Here is a 19,400-nt window from a genome sequence, read left to right on the forward strand (position 1 = left end):
AGTCGGCAGAAAAGCCTTCAGGGCTAAACTGACGGCCCTCAGCTCCAACAGATTGATATGGAGTCTGGACTCTGACGGAGACCAACAACCGCTGACTGTCAGCCCGTTGGCATGAGCTCCCCATCCCGTGAGGGATGCATCCGTCACGATCGTCACCTCTGGCCAGGGAAGCCAAAACGGAGCCCCCTTCATCAAGTTGCCTTCGACGAAGGTCCCGGGCGACTGAGGGCGGCACCTGAACCGGGTCCGACATCCTGCCGGAGGACTGCGACCATTGCGTCTTGAGTGCCCACTGCAAAGATCTCATCCGCAGGTGAGCCTCTGGCACCAGAAGAATGCAGGATGCCATGAGGCCGAGCAACCTCAAGAACTCGAACGCTGGGAACGTCTGGGCATGCTGAAACTTGTGCACCATCTGCTCAATGTGAAGAGCCCTCACCTGGGGAGGAAAACACTGCCCCAGGGAAGTGTTGAGCACTTCTCCGATGTACTGGAGCCGCTGTGTTGGCGTCAAATGGGACTTCTTGAAATTGAGGGAGAAGCCCAGCCTGTGAAGGGAGTGGCAGGTGACGGACAGATGATCCAGGACTTGCTCGGGAGAGCTCCCCCTGATCAACCAATCGTCCAGGTAGGGGTAGACGTGAATTCCCCCTTGCCTGAGATGCGCTGCCACCACCACCATGAGCTTGGTGAAAACCCTCGGGGCGGAGGTCAATCCGAACGGCAGGACCCGAAACTGAAAGTGCGAGTCGCCAACTGCGAACCTCAGGTACTTCTTGTGCTTGGGATGGATCGGCCCATGGAAGTAAGCATCCTTGAGGTCGAGTGACACCAACTAGTCCTGAAGCTGAAGGGCCTGGAGGACTTGAGAGAGAGTAACCATCTTGAACTTGTCCTTCCTGAGGAGTTTGTTCAAACCGCGCAAGTCCATGATGGGTCTCAATTCCCCGTCTTTCTTCGAAATCAAAAAATAAGGTGAATACTATCCCATGTTCCTCTCCGCTACAGGCACCAGTTCTATGGCGCTTTTCTCCAGCAGGGCTTGAATTTCCTGCGCAAGGAGCGGATCCGGACTCTGCAAAGAGAGGTTCCCCGGTGGATTGTCGCGAGGCCTGTGCCGAAAAGGAAGACAGTAGCCGTGGGCTATGATCTCCAGAACCCACACATCTGAAGTAACGGCTCGCCACTCTACAAGATGCTGCGCCAGCCTTCCTCCAACCGGCGAACCATGGGACATGGCCTCATAACTGAGTGGGAGCGGCTGCGGCGTTACCTGAGGGCAAAGAGGCAACTGCCCGAGCGGCCTTGGCACCACAGGTACCCTGTCGTCCACCTCTGGTACCCCTGCGTTGGCCTCTTTGACTGCCAGCTCCTCTCGCTTTACTGAAGGACGAGTAATAGCGAAAGGAACCACCCCTCCACTGCTGTCCCCTAGGACGAAAAGGCAGAGGTTGGCGAACTGCAGCGCCCAACGACTTCGCTGCAGCTTTTGAGGTCTGCAACCTCTCAAGGCTCTCGTCAGCCTTGCTGCCAAAAAGGTGTTCACCGTCAAAGGGCATGTTGAGGAGCTGGGACTGCACATCAGGAGCAAACCCCGACTTCCACAACCACGCAAACCTGCGTATCACGGTGCTCGCCGCCATGGACCTACTAACGCATTCAGCTAAGTCCAAACCCGACTGAACGGACTCACACATGGCATCCTTACCATCCTGGACCATAGCAAGGAAACCATCCCGTTCGTCCCCTTCGGGAATATGTTCAGCTGCAAACGCAACACAGTTCCACAGAGTGTGTGTGAAACGAGACAAGGCACAAATGGAGTTGGCCGCCTGAAGCGCCATACCACCAGAAGAAAACACTTTATTCGCCCAGCCATCAAAACGTTTGTCGTCCCTATCAGGAGGGATGGTAGGGTACGACGCCTGCTTTGCCGGGGGCGTGGCCGCCTGCACCACCAAACTCTCCGGAGTGGGGTGCCTGGTCAAGTAGCAGGGGTCGCTACTGGCTGGACGGTATTTTCGCGACAAGGATCTGCCCACCGCCGGGAGACTCTCCGGAGCAGTCCAAGCCGCCGCCACCCTTCTCTGTAAAGCCATATGGAACGGCAGTACCGGGTCAGTTGGGGGACCAACATCAAGGATGTCCGTTAGATCATCCTGCACAAACTCCCCTGGGGGAGCAGACCATCCCAAGTACTCAGAAACCCTAGCCATAAGGCGCCGGTACGAGGAATCGGCATGAGAGCCAGGCTCAGGCCTATATCTACGGCGTCGACACAGCCCTCGAAGCCGGAGCCCCGAGCGTGTCCTTCGACGACCTGAGCATCGACGGCTTCGACGACTTCCTCGAAGCCGGAGCCTCGAGAAAGTCTGTCGACGCCCTCGACGCCTCAGACGTTGATGTCTTCCTCGAAGACCTCACAGATGCACACGGTCTCGAACGCGTCGAGGACCGGGACCTGGAACGGGTACGTCGAGAACGAGTCTCCTTGTCCGAACGGAACCTCTCCCGTGACTCGTGCCGACCACTCTTGCGAGCGGTGTCTCTCGACCTCTCACGACCGACCCCACTCAGGGGCGCGGACGGCTTAGTACCCTGCGACTCAAGAATCGCCAGCATTTTCTTCCCGAAGGAAGCCCATTCCTCCGGCGTCACACAGCTGGAGGGGTAAGCGACGTGCCGGGCAGAGTCCTCAGAAGAGGACTTGGAAGACAACCGGTGTCGGCGCTCCCGAGAATGCCTCGAAGAGGCTGAGGAGTGGCGAGACCGACTCCTAGAAGGAGACCCATGAGACTTCCGACGATGACGCGGAGAGTCACCTCTCGAATCATCCGTCGAAAGCCCCGCAGACTTCGACTTCCGGGGCTTGGACACCCGACCTACCGACAACTTCTTCTTACGTTCGCGTAAGGCTTTGGACGTGAGCGACTGTCAGCCGATACAGTCATCCGTGTCGTGGGCCTCCCCGAGGCACCAAAGGCAGGCGGTTGTGCGAGTCCGTCACCGACATCTTGGACCCACACTCCCCGCACTTCTTGAAGCCCGGACGCGGGGTCGAAGATGAAGTAGAAGACATCTTCACACGAAGGATTTTCACAAAAACAAACAGGTTCAAAGAACCGAGAAGAACAGAACTCCAAAGAGTCGAGGCGTTAAACGAGATTCACAAAGCAACACGTTCGCGGAAAAAATGGAACTGAGGCTACGAGCGTCGTGCGTCCTACTTATCACATCGGATGACGTCGGAGGAGGTCCTCGACGACGGCTCATCGACGCAGGACGCAGACGGCAAAAAAAGTTTCCGAAGCAGCACAGCTGTGGTGATTACATGTCATAGATATGGAATACGTCGGAGGACCCAATCCCCTTGAAACCAACCTTTGGTAGAAGTGTGTACTACACAGTTTTGTGGTAGCAAGCTGAGAACACTGCAAAAGATTTAAGACTACAGGTATAGCAGTAAACCCACTTGGTAGCAGTCCGCACCACCCAGATTTACCTGGTAGCTGTGGCTGAACAGTCAGACTTCCCTCAAGAAGAGTTAGGCAGTATGCAAAGTATACACAATATGTACTCAGGTACAATAGCACAAGCAAACACTGACCAGAGCTTGGTTTCAAAAGTATATAGTTATTTATTTTTAAGCACACACAAATTGAAAACACTCTAGCAAAATATAATAAAACACTCCAAACACAGTTATATGGAAAGCAGTCCCAATCCTTATTCCTATCTAGACAACTCTAGGTTAACACCACATAATTAAAACAGAGGTGAGCGCTTAACGTTAGATGACACTCTAGTAGGTTAAAGAAAGGAGGGAAAAAAGAGCAGAATTAGGATAACCACACCACTCTAAGGTCAAGAACGCTTTTGGTAAGCTCAACGAAGCACAAAGTCACAGGTGAGCAAAAGTCACTAAGCAGGGCCCACTCTTAGAGCAGACAGAGCGAAAACGTGCCCAAGATCACACAGTTGGTAGGGATTCAGAGTCTTGCAAAAGAGTTCGGAAAAGAGTTAGAGAGGCTCAGAAAGTTTAGCCAAAGTGTCCCAGGCAATCCCAGGATCGAAAGCCGAGGGCTAAAACTACCTCGTACAGTCGGTGGCAAGGGAAGCCAGGCGGAACACGGTACCTTAACGGGAAGGATCCTCCAGCGGGGGCAGTTGTTCCAGGCAGTGGCAGCAAGGCTCGACGTCGGTCAGGGGAGAAGAAGATCTCGCTGAAGAGCAGAAGAAGAAGGTCGTTGCACTGCCCGGGAAGAAACCAGCCGCGGAGTCCTCCGGTTAAAGGGTTGTACCGACTTTCGCGGTTGGGGTAAAAGTGGTGGGGTTCCGGTTGCCGGGGTGCTTGGCACTGGCAAGGCGGCCACGGGATACCTCAAAGAACAGAAAGAAGGTGAAAACTGGTTGTCCCCACCAGTCAAGGCAAGGAGCCACTCCGTTAAGAGTTCTCCTCGGTCGTCGGGAAGAGTGGTGAGATGGTTCAGCAGGGCTCCACCGGCGGTGTCGTCGTAGCAGATCAGCTCAGCTCGTCCCTCGTTGGATTCTTAGGTCCTGTGGCGACTTCTGAAGTTCCAGTCCCCAAAGCCCGGCTTTTATGCAGCAAACCCCCATTCACCCAGCCTAGCTGTCACTCAACCATGCTAAGTGGTGAGCCGGCCGGCTCACCACTTGGGCCAATCAGGACGGAGTGCGACTTGAGTTACCTAGGTAACTCAGTCCAGGGTGCCTAAATCCCCCTCCACCCCTCCTAAGTACCCTAGACAGAGTGGCACCACTTTGGAGGGCTTCTGTGGAGAAGCCCGCCAAAAGTGGGACAAAGGGCTCCACTTTGGGTCAGAGTTACAGAGGCGAACGCCAACGCCATTTTAGTATCAAGTTTTGGCAAAAAATCCCAACCGGAGTTATAATAATAAATATATAAACCGGCGGTATGTTTAAGGCTACCGTAAATAAATAATTAAATGTGTTAGCCTAAAACAATGGGAAATCCCATAGGAAAATACTCGCGGTCGAATATAAAAAGTAGTTTCCACTGCCACCAGCCAAAACTCGATCAGGGGGGACGGAGACGTGCCCCCGCGACTAACAGACCCTGGGGCAATCGAATTGCCCCAGCCAGTACGTCCACAATATGATGGTTTGTACTGGTTCTGTTCAGGATTTAAGACTAGTAAAGTCTTTGGTGACTTTACATGCCCTGGGAGACAGTAGTCAGTCCCAGGGTATGGAGTCTATGTTGGGGAGTCCTTAGGACACCCCTGGGTTACGGCACAGAGGGTGCTGTGTAACCCACATCCAAAAAATACATGAGGCCCTATGGAGTAAAAGACCCCATAGCCCATTCAACACAAGGTTTAACCAAGAAAACACACTTCAACATGCCCAAGAGTGAGGGTAAAAGAGTCTCACTCTTGGCAGGAGAAAAAAATAAACCCCAGAAATCCAGCAAAGCTGCTGGGGGACTCACTAGGTAGGGAAATTCAGCCTAAACAGAATTCTCCCTAACAGGAGCGGATCCGGACTCTGCAAAGAGAGGTTCCCCGGTGGATTGTCGCGAGGCCTGTGCCGAAAAGGAAGACAGTAGCCGTGGGCTATGATCTCCAGAACCCACACATCTGAAGTAACGGCTCGCCACTCTACAAGATGCTGCGCCAGCCTTCCTCCAACCGGCGAACCATGGGACATGGCCTCATGACTGAGTGGGAGCGGCTGCGGCGTTACCTGAGGGAAAAGAGGCAACTGCCCGAGCGGCCTTGGCACCACAGGTACCCTGTCGTCCACCTCTGGTACCCCTGCGTTGGCCTCTTTGACTGCCAGCTCCTCTCGCTTTACTGAAGGACGAGTAATAGCGAAAGGAACTACCCCTCCACTGCTGTCCCCTAGGACGAAAAGGCAGAGGTTGGCGAACTGCAGCGCCCAACGACTTCGCTGCAGCTTTTGAGGTCTGCAACCTCTCAAGGCTCTCGTCAGCCTTGCTGCCAAAAAGGTGTTCACCGTCAAAGGGCATGTTGAGGAGCTGGGACTGCACATCAGGAGCAAACCCCGACTTCCACAACCACGCAAACCTGCGTATCACGGTGCTCGCCGCCATGGACCTACTAACGCATTCAGCTAAGTCCAAACCCGACTGAACGGACTCACACATGGCATCCTTACCATCCTGGACCATAGCAAGGAAACCATCCCGTTCGTCCCCTTCGGGAATATGTTCAGCTGCAAACGCAACACAGTTCCACAGAGTGTGTGTGAAACGAGACAAGGCACAAATGGAGTTGGCCGCCTGAAGCGCCATACCACCAGAAGAAAACACTTTATTCGCCCAGCCATCAAAACGTTTGTCGTCCCTATCAGGAGGGATGGTAGGGTACGACGCCTGCTTTGCCGGGGGCGTGGCCGCCTGCACCACCAAACTCTCCGGAGTGGGGTGCCTGGTCAAGTAGCAGGGGTCGCTACTGGCTGGACGGTATTTTCGCGACAAGGATCTGCCCACCGCCGGGAGACTCTCCGGAGCAGTCCAAGCCGCCGCCACCCTTCTCTGTAAAGCCATATGGAACGGCAGTACCGGGTCAGTTGGGGGACCAACATCAAGGATGTCCGTTAGATCATCCTGCACAAACTCCCCTGGGGGAGCAGACCATCCCAAGTACTCAGAAACCCTAGCCATAAGGCGCCGGTACGAGGAATCGGCATGAGAGCCAGGCTCAAGCCTATATCTACGGCGTCGACACAGCCCTCGAAGCCGGAGCCCGAGCGTGTCCTTCGACGACCTGAGCGTCGACGGCTTCGACGACTTCCTCGAAGCCGGAGCCTCGAGAAAGTCTGTCGACGCCCTCGACGCCTCAGACGTTGATGTCTTCCTCGAAGACCTCACAGATGCACACGGTCTCGAACGCGTCGAGGACCGGGACCTGGAACGGGTACGTCGAGAACGAGTCTCCTTGTCCGAACGGAACCTCTCCCGTGACTCGTGCCGACCACTCTTGCGAGCGGTGCCTCTCGACCTCTCACGACCGACCCCACTCAGGGGCGCGGACGGCTTAGTACCCTGCGACTCAAGAATCGCCAGCATTTTCTTCCCGAAGGAAGCCCATTCCTCCGGCGTCACACAGCTGGAGGGGTAAGCGACGTGCCGGGCAGAGTCCTCAGAAGAGGACTTGGAAGACAACCGGTGTCGGCGCTCCCGAGAATGCCTCGAAGAGGCTGAGGAGTGGCGAGACCGACTCCTAGAAGGAGACCCATGAGACTTCCGACGATGACGCGGACAGTCACCTCTCGAATCATCCGTCGAAAGCCCCGCAGACTTCGACTTCCGGGGCTTGGACACCCGACCTACCGACAACTTCTTCTTACGTTCGCGTAAGGCTTTGGACGTGAGCGACTGTCAGCCGATACAGTCATCCATGTCGTGGGCCTCCCCGAGGCACCAAAGGCAGGCGGTTGTGCGAGTCCATCACCGACATCTTGGACCCACACTCCCCGCACTTCTTGAAGCCCGGACGCGGGGTCGAAGACGAAGTAGAAGACATCTTCACACGAAGGATTTTCACAAAAACAAACAGGTTCAAAGAACCGAGAAGAACAAAACTCCAAAGAGTCGAGGCGTTAACCGAGATTCACAAAGCAACACGTTCGCGGAAAAAATGGAACTGAGGCTACGAGCGTCGTGCGTCCTACTTATCACATCGGATGACGTCGGAGGAGGTCCTCGACGACGGCTCATCGACGCAGGACGCAGACGGCAAAAAAAGTTTCCTAAGCAGCACAGCTGTGGTGATTTCATGTCATAGATATGGAATACGTCGGAGGACCCAATCCCCTTGAAACCAACCTTTGGTATAAGTGTGTACTACACAGTTTTGTGGTAGCAAGCTGAGCAGCCAGGCTTATCTCAAGAGGGAATGTGAGCAGTAAAAGGTTATACAGAGGTCTTACAATCACAGTGGTTCAAGTAGACACTTACACTCAAGGTTTCTTGGTAAAACACTTATTCATTTATTACACAGTCATTTAGAAAACATACACTAGAAGGAGGCAACTTAATATCATACACAAATACACTTCAGTACCAAACCAATAAGTTTCTAAGCAAATTAGGCTCCTCTGAAATAGGAGCAAAATGGCATTTCAGTTACTTTAAATAAGAGGACAAAGGCACAAGTTAGCAGAATAGATCACAAATACGTTCTTAGGCAGTGCAAATAGTTTCAGTTCACTAGAGGATTCGATTCAGTTCAATAGGCCTAGGCCAAAGTCAATGGACTAGAGTCTTGGATAGGGAAGAGCAGTTCTTAAAGTAAACGGTCTTTTCCAAACTTCTCAGAAGTAGTTTGTACGAAAAAGAATCATATGTTGCGTCACAAGCTGATTAGGCCTGCAAGTTGGGAAAGTTCCACAAACTTTCACCGTGAGAGGTAAGTTTTCTCAATATGGTTGGCACAGTACCTTACTATGAAGAACAAGATGCAGCAGAAGATATTGGTTCCTGGCAGTTCTTCCAGATCTCACTGTTCCTGAGCCTCAGTCGTGGGGATAAGAGGGAGGACATCGGGGGACTCCTGCAATGCACGGGATCGTCGAAAAACGCTGACAAAAATGGAGTCACTTCAGTTCCAGTAGCTGTAATTCAAGCAAACAAGCTGGTGTCTCTCTCCCTGGCTAATCCTAACCAACTTCAAGAATGGTATCCAGGTGGCTTACGAGTTGATTGGTCTCACCAACTCAAAGGAAGAAGTCATCCTTGAAGGGGCTTCTCTGTCGAGATGAGCTTGCCAATTCGGACCTGCAGCAGGGCTTCACCGGGCAAACCAACAGTCCTGGAGTTGCAGCAGCCATCCTCTTCCAGCTCATCTTCGGTTCTTTCGTTCCAGTGGTCGACTCTGCTTTCCAGTCCAAGAGACTCGCCTTTTAAACAGTTTTCTCCCTTTCATTCCAGCAGGGTGGCTGTCCTTGCCGGACAGCGCAGACGCCAGAGTGCATTTGGGTCTCCTAGGAGACTAAGCACAGGGAGTTCCGGGCACCACCCTCACTTCCTGCCCACCCCAGATACTCAGACGCCAGAGGCGGTCTTCAGTCCTGAAGCCCGCCAAAGGCATAGAAACAAAGGGACCAAACCTAGTTTGGCGTGCAGAGACAAACACTAGAAGGACCTTTCCAAAAAGAAATGGCGAAAAAAGAAGACCGGGACCTGTTTAAACAAAGGGCCTTAAGACGCCATCTTGAAAAACATGGCTCCCGTGATTTTTAGCTACCGGTGTTCGCGGTTGGGAAAAATCATGGTAGCTCATTGTAAAACCACTGCCACCAGTCATTTCAAAGAAAAGAGTAGCATTTGACTCCTACATGAGTTTCTAGACACAGGGGATATTAGGTAACCCCTCCAGCACTCTATAGGAAGATAGTGTGTGTGCTGGGTCTAGGAATTTAAAAAGACTAGTAAAGTCAATTAAACTTACATTCTCTGGGAAACAGTAGTTTATCCCAGAGAAGGTTTTTAAACCTCTGGGAAGTCTGTGTCACTGCACTGAAGGTGCTGTGTGACACACATGAAAAGATGATGCCTATGGAGTTATCTAAAACTCCATTATCAAAGAACATAAGAGTAAAACACACATCAAAATACATGAAAGAGTGGGGAAAAAAGGCTCACACTCTTTCCAGGTAAAAAAATCAAGTCCCCAAAATCCAGAAAAGTTGCTGGGGATCTCTAAGGTGAACAGAATTAGCACATTTATGAGAATTCTCCCTAACAGGTAGAACAGCCAATCGTCTAGGTAGGGAAAGATGTGAATCCCTGCCATCCCTAAATTCACTCGCACCACCGCCATCAACTTGTTGAAGACCCTTGGGGTGGAGATCAGGTGGAAAGCCATTACTCTATACTGAAAGAACTGCCAATGGCAAACCTCAGGTACTTCCTATGCTTGGGATGTATAGACACATGAAAGCAAGCATCCTGAAGATCAAGTGACACTATCCAATCCTGGAGTTGAAGGGCTCTGAGTATCTGCGAAAATGTGACAATCTTGAATATGTCCTTCCTGAGGACATTGTAACAACAACTAATTTCCAAGATGGGTCACAGTCCTCTGTCTTCCTTAGGAACCAGAAAATAAGTGGAGTACCAACCCTTTCATTGCTCCGCTACAAGTATCCCTTTCCACAGCACCTTTTTCCAGCAGGGAGAAAATCTCCTGCAGAAGGAGCCGTTCTGGTTCCCGAAAAGACTGCACAATCTGGGGGCCTTTTAAAAATAGGCGACAGTACGCATGAGCTATTGTCTGCAGTACCCAAACATCCGAAGCAATGTTTTGCCATTTTTTGAGATGCTGGGTTAGCCTACCTCCTTAGCCTGCCTCCCACTGGAGACTCGTGAGTGAAGCATTCAACAATGCTTTTGAGTCTGCGGCTGAGAGGGTATTGAGGAAGTGACTGTTTGGGCTGTTCTTCCTGCACAGCCTCTTGTGTCATGTGGTTTTCATGACAGGGCTGATTGCTACTAAAAAGAGGTTTTTCAAGGTTGATAACCCGAGAGGACAAGAATGGAGAGGTTGAAATGGAACTCTTATTAAAAAAGTTTGAACCATTTTCATATCCCAGGACGGAAGCAGACAAAGGACCGGTGGAACTGTATTTGTCAGTCCTTTCAAGAATTATATGGCAATTGGCATCTTAAAGTATGAGGAGATGAGGAGAAAGGAAGGTCAAAGTGGGGCTCAGGCTTCTTCAGAAGAGCCTTGTTATGGTGTGCATTAAAGAAAAAAGATAACGCTGTTAAGTATCCCTTAACAGTAGCGAACTGAAGCCAACAGTGGGCAAGGTGCAGTAAAAAAGAAAGCACTGCTAGTGTATTGCAAGAGAAAGGATCTATATCTGCAATACATGTACCTCTGGCATTGGTATAGTGCTTTGGTTGCTGGTCTTCTAGCCCGAAAGCAACACCTTCATAACGTTCCCTGGGAGGTTCCAATCTTTGTATTTTAGCCTCTCAGAAACCTGCTGTGAAGGTTCATTGTTCAGATTCCTAGGTGTAGAACACAGCCTCCTTTTCGCTAGAGTAGATCCACTCTCTGAGGAAGATGCAAAGGAGAGCAGATGGGCATGTCCAAAAGGTCTGGGTACCTCATCCTCCTGGCCCAATCCAGAGAATTGAGAACATGGGATTCCCCGAACATCCTTGAAAACAAGAGTACAAGTGAAAGAGTCGATAGTTTACTGAACGGCTCTCCTATTCAATCACCACAAAATAACACACTGAGACAAATGTACCTGGGTATAGTGATTTTTAGTTTTTATATCGTTATTTCTTTTGTCATAAGGTAAGGTACAGTATAAAACATCTCAGAGATTTCAAATCTTTTCATACAGTGAAACAAGAACATAATCAACATAAACAACCTAAACAACAAACAAAAACAGCAGATGGCCCTTTGCACATAGTTGTCCAGTCCACTGCGACTATGCCACGCCCCTTTGGTAAGTGTCTTTCAGTTTTCTCTTTGTCTCCATTTCTCGTTACACTTTGTTTGTCGTGAAGTATTTGTATTGTTCTTTCCACAACCCGTTGTCTGCTCGTTATTAATGTCTATCTCTGCTTTCTCCCAAATAGGTGTGATTGCGGCCCAGCAGAGCTAAGGAGCATGAGGCGGTGCCGGATGAGATGGGAATGCTCCCGCGGTGGTCCGGCAACAGGTAAGTGGGTGTTTAAGGATAAGCGCAAATAATTGTGCAAGCGCGACCTTAAACTGAATGTTCATTATGTCTAACCTTGTCTTTCATACTTTTACAGGGTCTGCCTTCGGGGATGAAGAATGCGTCGTGCTGCAGTGTCAAGAGCAGGATTCCTGCGTTCCGGAGGATGAAGATGATCGAAGAATGGAGGTCAGGTTTGGCGAGTGAAGAATGCAGGTGAATGCTGGTTCCAGGATGCAAGCGCGTAGGCAGGAGATTCCCAAGGTAAGTCTGCTTTATCCCAGGCGGCAGTGAGCGTTATGCTGCATGTGAATGCAGATTCACGCGAAGCGCTGGGCTTTGGATGGGAGCGGCTTATATAGCCGAGTTTGTGAGGCCACACCCATCAGGCCTGGCTTGCCTGCCACACCTTGCCACTCCCTGAGTTAGCACATGCACAGTAACTCAGGGAGGCCACACCCGAACAATGTGCACGTGGAGCTGCTTCAGCAAAATGAAGCTCCAGAGTAAAAGAATTTTTACACAAAATAAAGTGTTCCTGTTTACTGACTTTCATGAGCCTGGCGCCAAAGGCGCCAGGACTGTGTCCACCCAGGCCCCGTGTGATTGTGACCCTTTGTCCTCTTCCCCTGATGGCACGATGTCAGTGTCCTTGGGCCCATTGGACCAGTGACCATGACAGTGCTGTGCATGCAGAAAGCATAATTGAGACAACTGGAACTATTTATACTATCATCAATGTCACGCAGGAATGGTAACCGTCGAGGGACATTGATGACGATGCCACACAGCACCCCTGCCTGACAAAGCAGGACACAGATAAATCTATGATGACGAATACGTGGGAGGATACAATCCTTTAGAAAGGGCTGCACCCGAACACAATGTACCACACAGTGTAACGGCAGAAGTGGAGAAAGAGCAAAAAGTTACCAATTAAAATATAATTTTGTAGCATCAATAGTGCATAGAGCATTGAGTGCCAGAGTCCTGTCAAGGAAGAGAAAAGGGCTGGTTACAGATGTGCAGGTGTGAATAGTAGATGCTTCAAAGCATTTTTTTCAATTTCATGCTATGCATTCAGTGCTCTGGTCCTGGCCCTCCTGGGGACAACATCCCAAATGTATGGAGGAAAGGGGATAGATTGAGATCAGACATATATCAGAAGCCATCAGTCACTAATAGACTTGCACAAAAGAACATACAGAGACTGGAAAACACCATACTTACCACCTTTTTCTTGTCTTCTGATGAAGAGGGCTTGCGATCTGAGGGGGATTTTGGATGTGGAGACTTTCTTCCTGGCGACACCACACTGGAGCTGCCAGGGGACACATGAGCAGCACTGTCGCCTTCTGCCACAAGAGGTAGCGAGAGAGCTATAATCAGCACGAATGTGATTGAAAGGATAAACAACCAAAATAAACAGAATAAAGAGAATACTCACGGGAGGATATTTGGCTGTTCAACGCCAGCTGCAAAGAAGACCAAGGTAATCTGAAGTTAGTTTAGTGAACAACACTGTTGTAGTTTGCATTAGCATTTCAGTTATGTGTAGCCCCGGGGTGTCTCGCCCTGGTTCACTGTTTTTGGCCATTGCCACGGGGGCAGGGAGGGACCATTTACCACTGCACTCCCCACCCCCACCGACCAGCTGCAAGCAGTGGGGTGCTAGACAACAAGCAAAATAAAACCACTGTTTCCCTTCCTGCAACAGATGGGCGACCCACCCTCTCCTGAGTTGCTACCTTTCACAGTTGTAAACCCTTGCAGACACCAAGGTGGATATTTCAGGATCCCAAAGGGACTAATTTTTATTTTATACCATAAACAACCCCTTTTTATTTCAAACTAAACCAACAACATTGGGAATGCCCCATTGTGAAGGAGGAGCCAGAACAAGACCTGAATGGGCAGTGCCTTCCGACAGGTGGCCTTTGGTAGGCGGCCTCATCCACTTACTCCTTAACACCAGTGTATTACTTCTTTCTAACCTTACCTAAACTCATAGCTATACACGTTATGCTATGTAATTAGAATGTGTACTGTGCTCTAGGCACTCTGATGAATCTGAAAAGTAAGTGGGTGGGTTTGGTTAGTTGGGAGCAAAGGGAAAAACTAGATTGCAGTGCTTTTGTGTTGGCATTCCAGATCCAGATCAGAAGTACCCTGAACTCTGCATGCTAGTAAACATTCTAGATGTGAAGTGCAGGAAACATTGAATGCATGCTTTGTGTCCAAAGGGGCGGCCGCCTACCTGAAGTGTGGGCTGTTAGCCTGGGTCTGGGTATGTCATTTGTAGTTCGAGCTTGCGATGTTTGAAGTACGGGGATAGAGTTTTTTAAAACCCATGTGCAAGGGGCTGATTTCCATATGTGTTTGGTAAGGGGAGAGAAATTGAGGGTTAGTCAAAAGGTGAGGGGTGTTCTTTAGGTTTACTTAATGCTTTCAAATTAGGTGAGGTGTTTGGCTTTAATGGTTGATGCGTGAAAATGTCCTGTGCTGAGGTTTACATATTCTGGGAGACAATGACGGCGTTCTCTTAGAGTTTTTACAGTGCCTTGATGTGTTGTGTTGGTTGTTTAAGTTTCCTGAGCAGTATGTGTTCTGTTCTGGGGAAAAGGCTGGGGGCAAGTATGCTGTTCCCTAAGGTTGTGTCTTCGCAACAAAAAAAAAAAATCAAACTATTGAGGAGTGTCATTGTCGCTTCTTGATAGGTGTAGATTAAGCCTTGGTTCTGTCACATTGAAGAGCCAGGTATTTAGGCTTTTCCTGAATTTCAGGGAATGTCAAAATGATGTGGCTAATTCTGTTTCAGAAAGGGAGCCAGGTATTTAGGCTTTTCCTGAATTTCAGGGAATGTCAAAATGATGTGGCTAATTCTGTTTCAGAAAGGGTTCCATGCTATAATTGAGCACACATGTCTCTTGACTGTAACCAGTCTCCTGCCATCTACAGCCCCAGCTCTTGCAGTGGCACAGAATAGGTTCAAAAGTTACATTTGCATTCCTGACTGCTGCTGGAACACACGGTTCCTGCAGGCAATGGTGTCTCTTTTAATCTTTTTCATCTTTAGTCTGGTGGCACATACATCTTTAAATATAGCCACAGAACACAAATGTACAGAAAAAGCACTAGTGTGAGCTCTGCGAGCAGGAGTCCGCTATAAAATGACGGATGTATGTTAGTGTCTGGCCCGACTGTCTCCACAGCTGCTATGTGAGACAATGGCCAGAATGAGTTCTCTTTGATCCCAGAGCAGTGAAGCTACATCTTCCCCCAGGTGGTCTCCTGGAAACTATTGCTCCCAGAGGCAGTTCTAAGATAACAAAGCCACCAAAGCACCACAGTGCTGATCACAAAAGTCCATTTAAACTCATCAGGTATGGGAAGAGGTGAGGTTAGTGTAGCCAGAGAGGAGAGGTGGGAGGAGGGATGCATACCCACCATCTTGGTTTCGGTTAGGGCTCTGTGCCTTTTCCTGTCCTCTCCATTTAGAGCAGATACGGTCCCCATGGAAGGGATGCAAAATGCACTTCTTACAACAACTTGGATTGGATCCCTTAAAGCACGCTTGCTTTGGACCAATCCCCGGTGCCATTTTGCCTTTTAAAAGGAGAGGCCATCCCCTCATTCGACGATTCATCTTTGGACTCACAAGAAGAATTCACTGCACCTCTGTAGGAGTGCATCCATTCCAAAACACTTCTCAGTGAGATGAAGACAGGTGGTAACCAAGAGTTGGAGAGCTCTGTCCCCTAACCATACCCAGGGAATAGTGAAGGTGAACCTCTCTGGACCAAGGCCTGCCACTCCGATGGCTGAACTAGAACCAGACCGCTATTCACTGGAAGGACCCCCTGGGTGAGAACTCAAAGCATTCTCCCATTTTATCCCCTTGAGGACTCCTCTCAGCTACCAGGAAAAGTTTGTGACTGCCAGGTTCTGGACTAGCGAAGGAGGATCACCTGGCTGGAGGGTGCTTGGGGATTGGGAGAGAGGAGCCAGCAAGAGAAAATTGGTATTCCCTTTTCCTATAGAAAGTGTGTCCGGTCAAAAAGGATCGAATGCCATAGGGTCGAGTCAATAGCACCTAAAACAAAAAGGGTTGATTTTTTTTTTAAATGTATATTTTTTGGGGGGTTTCGTATAGGAAAAAAAAAGTGGTTTTTACCACAAACAAGGGGATTTGGTGGGGGACCCCCCCAAATAAATAAATAAATAAAATGAAAAAAAATCAACCCTTTTGTTTTCAGTCCTTTTGATTCGACCCTTTTGTCATTCCATCCTTTGCAGTCAAACCTTTGACCTATAACCTGTAGAAAGCCCACTTAACCCTCCACAGCCCTTTATAGGCTATTGTAGAACATTTCCCCCTCAATTCCCCACATTCACAGAAGACCGAGACGAGAAAGAAGCGACTAGGAGTAGTGCACACTTCCTATTACAAAGAACTCTAGTATTGGGACGAAGAAGAGGGGTATGAAGGCATCCAGTACTGAAGGTCAGGCATGTCCCATTGATGGGGTTCATAATGGTCAGGCAAGACAAACCAATGACTCACACTTGAGGCCCCTTAATAGGGCTCAGGTGTATAAAGGGAGAAAGCACAAGCAAGTGAGGTGGGGAGAACGGTCATGTTGGAACAAGACCAGGAAGTCCGAACGCCGGTAAAAAATCCCAGAAGACATACAAGACCGTGAGCAAGCGGGTCACGTGGTGGTAGCAGGACCGGGAGCCTTCGTATTCGAAGGCGGGCAACCACAGCTGCCAAACAGCTGAGGAACAGAGAGGACGCTGTTGGCACACACACCAAAGCCTGGGTGCAGCTGGAGCTGCGGAAAGAGCCAGGAGCAGAGGGCACGTGGTCCGTGTCGATTGCGATGCAACTAGGACGCCAGCGTGTGCAGAGACGTGCCCGGCGAGCAAGCAGAGCCCAGGTGGTCTGCTTCCCGGCTACGGAGAAGGGGAACAGGAGCAGCGGGACCTGCCGTTGGGGAGACACCAAGAGCCAGTGAGTATCAATGGACACTGGAGGACCGGAGCGCTCCCAGGGGACCACAGGCAAGTAACGGTCAATGAGCATAAGTGAACATAAACTGTATTGAATAGCGAACTGAATAGAAATTGCTATTTGAGTAAGGAAGAAGTTACTTACCTGTAACTGTTCTCCAGCATGGGTCTGGCATGGATTCACATGCTCATGAATATTCCCTGTCAGGTTGGGAATCCTCAGTAAAGAAAAAAATCAGTTTCAGTTTCCCTTCTGAACTGTCTTTCTCCTAACAACTAATCCCTGGTCTCTGGGACATACTACCCCAGCCAATGACTGCCCTCTACCCAAACCCCTCCTCTGGCAGCCATCTTCAGATTTGGTAGCACGTAAAGTGGCAGTAGGACCAAGAGAAGAGTCACAGAGGGGTAGGCTGCAGGTTTCGCATGTGAATCCATGACAGACCCATGCTGGAGAACAACAATTACAGCTAAGTAACTTGTTCCTTCTCCAGCATGGGGTCTGGCATGGATTCACATGTTCCTGAAAAAAGAATATATAGCAGTACACACATGCACAACTACGTGAGGTGGCAAGGCTCAACATTAAGCATATCAACATTAAAGGCATGGTCTGGTAAATTTTTTTATTGTCCCTACGGGTCGGCCATGTTTTTTTAAGCCTAAGTGGCTGATTTTAGAAAACTTTCCTATGGATCTTACCCGAGTTTTCGTCCATTGAACGCACGCAAAAAAAAGCACCAGGGAGCCTCCATTTTCTGATAATCCTATCTTTTCCCCGATCGCCCTGGCTGACCTGCTTTTGCGGCACTAAATCAATTCCCCCGCCCCTGAGCCTGTCATCAGCAGACTCCTACCGCCCATTTCCCAACGCCAAAGCACGTCTCGTGTCAACATTCGCTGCGCTTCAGCTAATGACGTGTCGCCATGGAAATGGCAGGACGCCTCTCTCCTCAATAAGTATAAACAGACCGTTTAACAACACACAGCAGCCGATTTTCGATTCCATTCCTCTCTCTGTGTTACTTTGAGTATTCTGTGACTCGTTTCAGTGCTCTGGTCAGCTACCTTCGCCTCTTGTAGCCCGTGCGAACAGATACCAGTACCACCGCTATAAATTATTTTAGTTTGTTTAACACACAATGGCTACAATAATTCCCTACATGTACGAGCCCGAGTATACCGAGGAGGAACTACTGGAAAGGGAAGCACGCGAAAACGATGGGGATTCGGACGGCAGTTGGCAGGACGAATCAACAGATGAAGAGCCTGGGCCTAGTCGAATGGACGGCGTCTCCACCTGGTGCACATGCAATCGGTGCGAGCTAATGCCAACTGAGGACGAGAACTGCTGCTGCTGAGAAAACTCGGGATGCCTGGCCTACATTTCGGAAGGCGAGCCACGACCGCAATGCATCACCGAGTTGCCAGACTTCAGGGCAGCCTGCCTCACACGGGCCGTGTTGAGAATAATGATGGTGCTTATGCACGAACTTCGAGCAACTGTTCGTCCTCGTAATCCGAGTAACGAGAAAGTATACTCTGCTTGTCATGCCACTCCTATTTCATGGTCTTCTACTATATCCAAAATTACATCTACATATCATTGTAACACATGTAAGTCGTTGTATAGTGTGCATTGTCTAGATAGCATTTGTCCGTGCAGAATGCCATTAGTTACAAGAATTGTCATTGACAACAAACATTTATTAAACTTATCTTGGTCATTTAAAAACAGTTTGTTTCATTCCTTTTCACAGGTGGTACAGGCTGGTGGCCTATGGTTCCTTTACATGGTGGCTTCACGGGAGGCTTGGACACCGCGTTCGAAGAGTGATACCCGCCTGTGCCGTTCGTGCCATTAGAGAAACGTTCCCCTAGTGACAGCGGTCAGTACAGGGGATTTTCTCTCGCTGTGCTGCAACCTGACCTGTATAATCTTTAAAGTCTTGTATTTTTGTGTCATGAAAATAAGATACAAAATAAAACACCACATATATTTTAACAACGGTTGTCTAAATTTTTTAAATGAATCAAGTGTGTCTCCATTCAAGGATGGACGTCAGACATCTGTGCTCCGAATGGGTGAAGGTCTGGTTGCTGTGAAGCAGGGTGGTCACTATCTATCTAAGCTAACATAACATATTCTCGATAATGCTTGCACTAAAACACACTTGTTCAAAGTCTTTCAGTAGGTTATGTCTCTATAAAAGTCACACATATATCTATACTAACATTTACCATTGGATTATACAGTCTTGACCACTATAATACACCGGTTGAAGTGTGGGTCTGTGCTCACAAGAATCTCCGGTATGTGGCATTTGTTATTGATAAGCAACGATATACTATCATTGATATAAAGGCGATATACTGTATATTGATATAAAGGCGGTTCGCGCCGGTGGATGCGTGCTGGCATGGGGGGCTGTCAGGGGCGCGAAAGGCCAAGGTGCCAAACTACATGTACACTTCAAAAGGTGTCCCACGCCAAGGGGCCATTGTTCACATGGTCTCCTCAGACCCCGTGTCTCCAGGCAGGCCTCCCCCTGAGGCAGGCCGCCCCCCTGCAATCCACATAAGTTTGTCTCCATTCAGCAGTCTTCCTGTGCCTTATCTGCACGCCCCAGGGCCATCCATCCCACCCCCCTGTATCAAAGGCGGTTTGCGCCGGTGGATGAGCGCTGGCATGG

General features: G+C 49.7%; 1 protein-coding gene across 3 annotated transcripts in view; it reads right to left on the minus strand.

Annotated features, from left to right (window-relative positions):
• ARAF (A-Raf proto-oncogene, serine/threonine kinase) overlaps positions 1-19,400 on the minus strand; it is a 1,000,066-nt gene that overhangs the window by 462,628 nt on the left and 518,038 nt on the right. For all 3 annotated transcript variants that reach the window (XM_069647431.1, XM_069647429.1, XM_069647432.1), the window contains exons 8-9: positions 13,142-13,169; positions 12,925-13,049 (exon numbers count right to left, since the gene is read on the minus strand). In XM_069647431.1, coding sequence (XP_069503532.1) covers positions 12,925-13,049; positions 13,142-13,169 — 153 coding nt within the window. The remainder of the gene's footprint in view (positions 1-12,924; positions 13,050-13,141; positions 13,170-19,400) is intronic.

This window comes from Ambystoma mexicanum, chromosome 2q (genome assembly GCF_040938575.1).
Source record: "Ambystoma mexicanum isolate Mex_15411 chromosome 2q, UKY_AmexF1_1, whole genome shotgun sequence".
Taxonomy (NCBI): Eukaryota; Metazoa; Chordata; class Amphibia; order Caudata; family Ambystomatidae; genus Ambystoma; species Ambystoma mexicanum.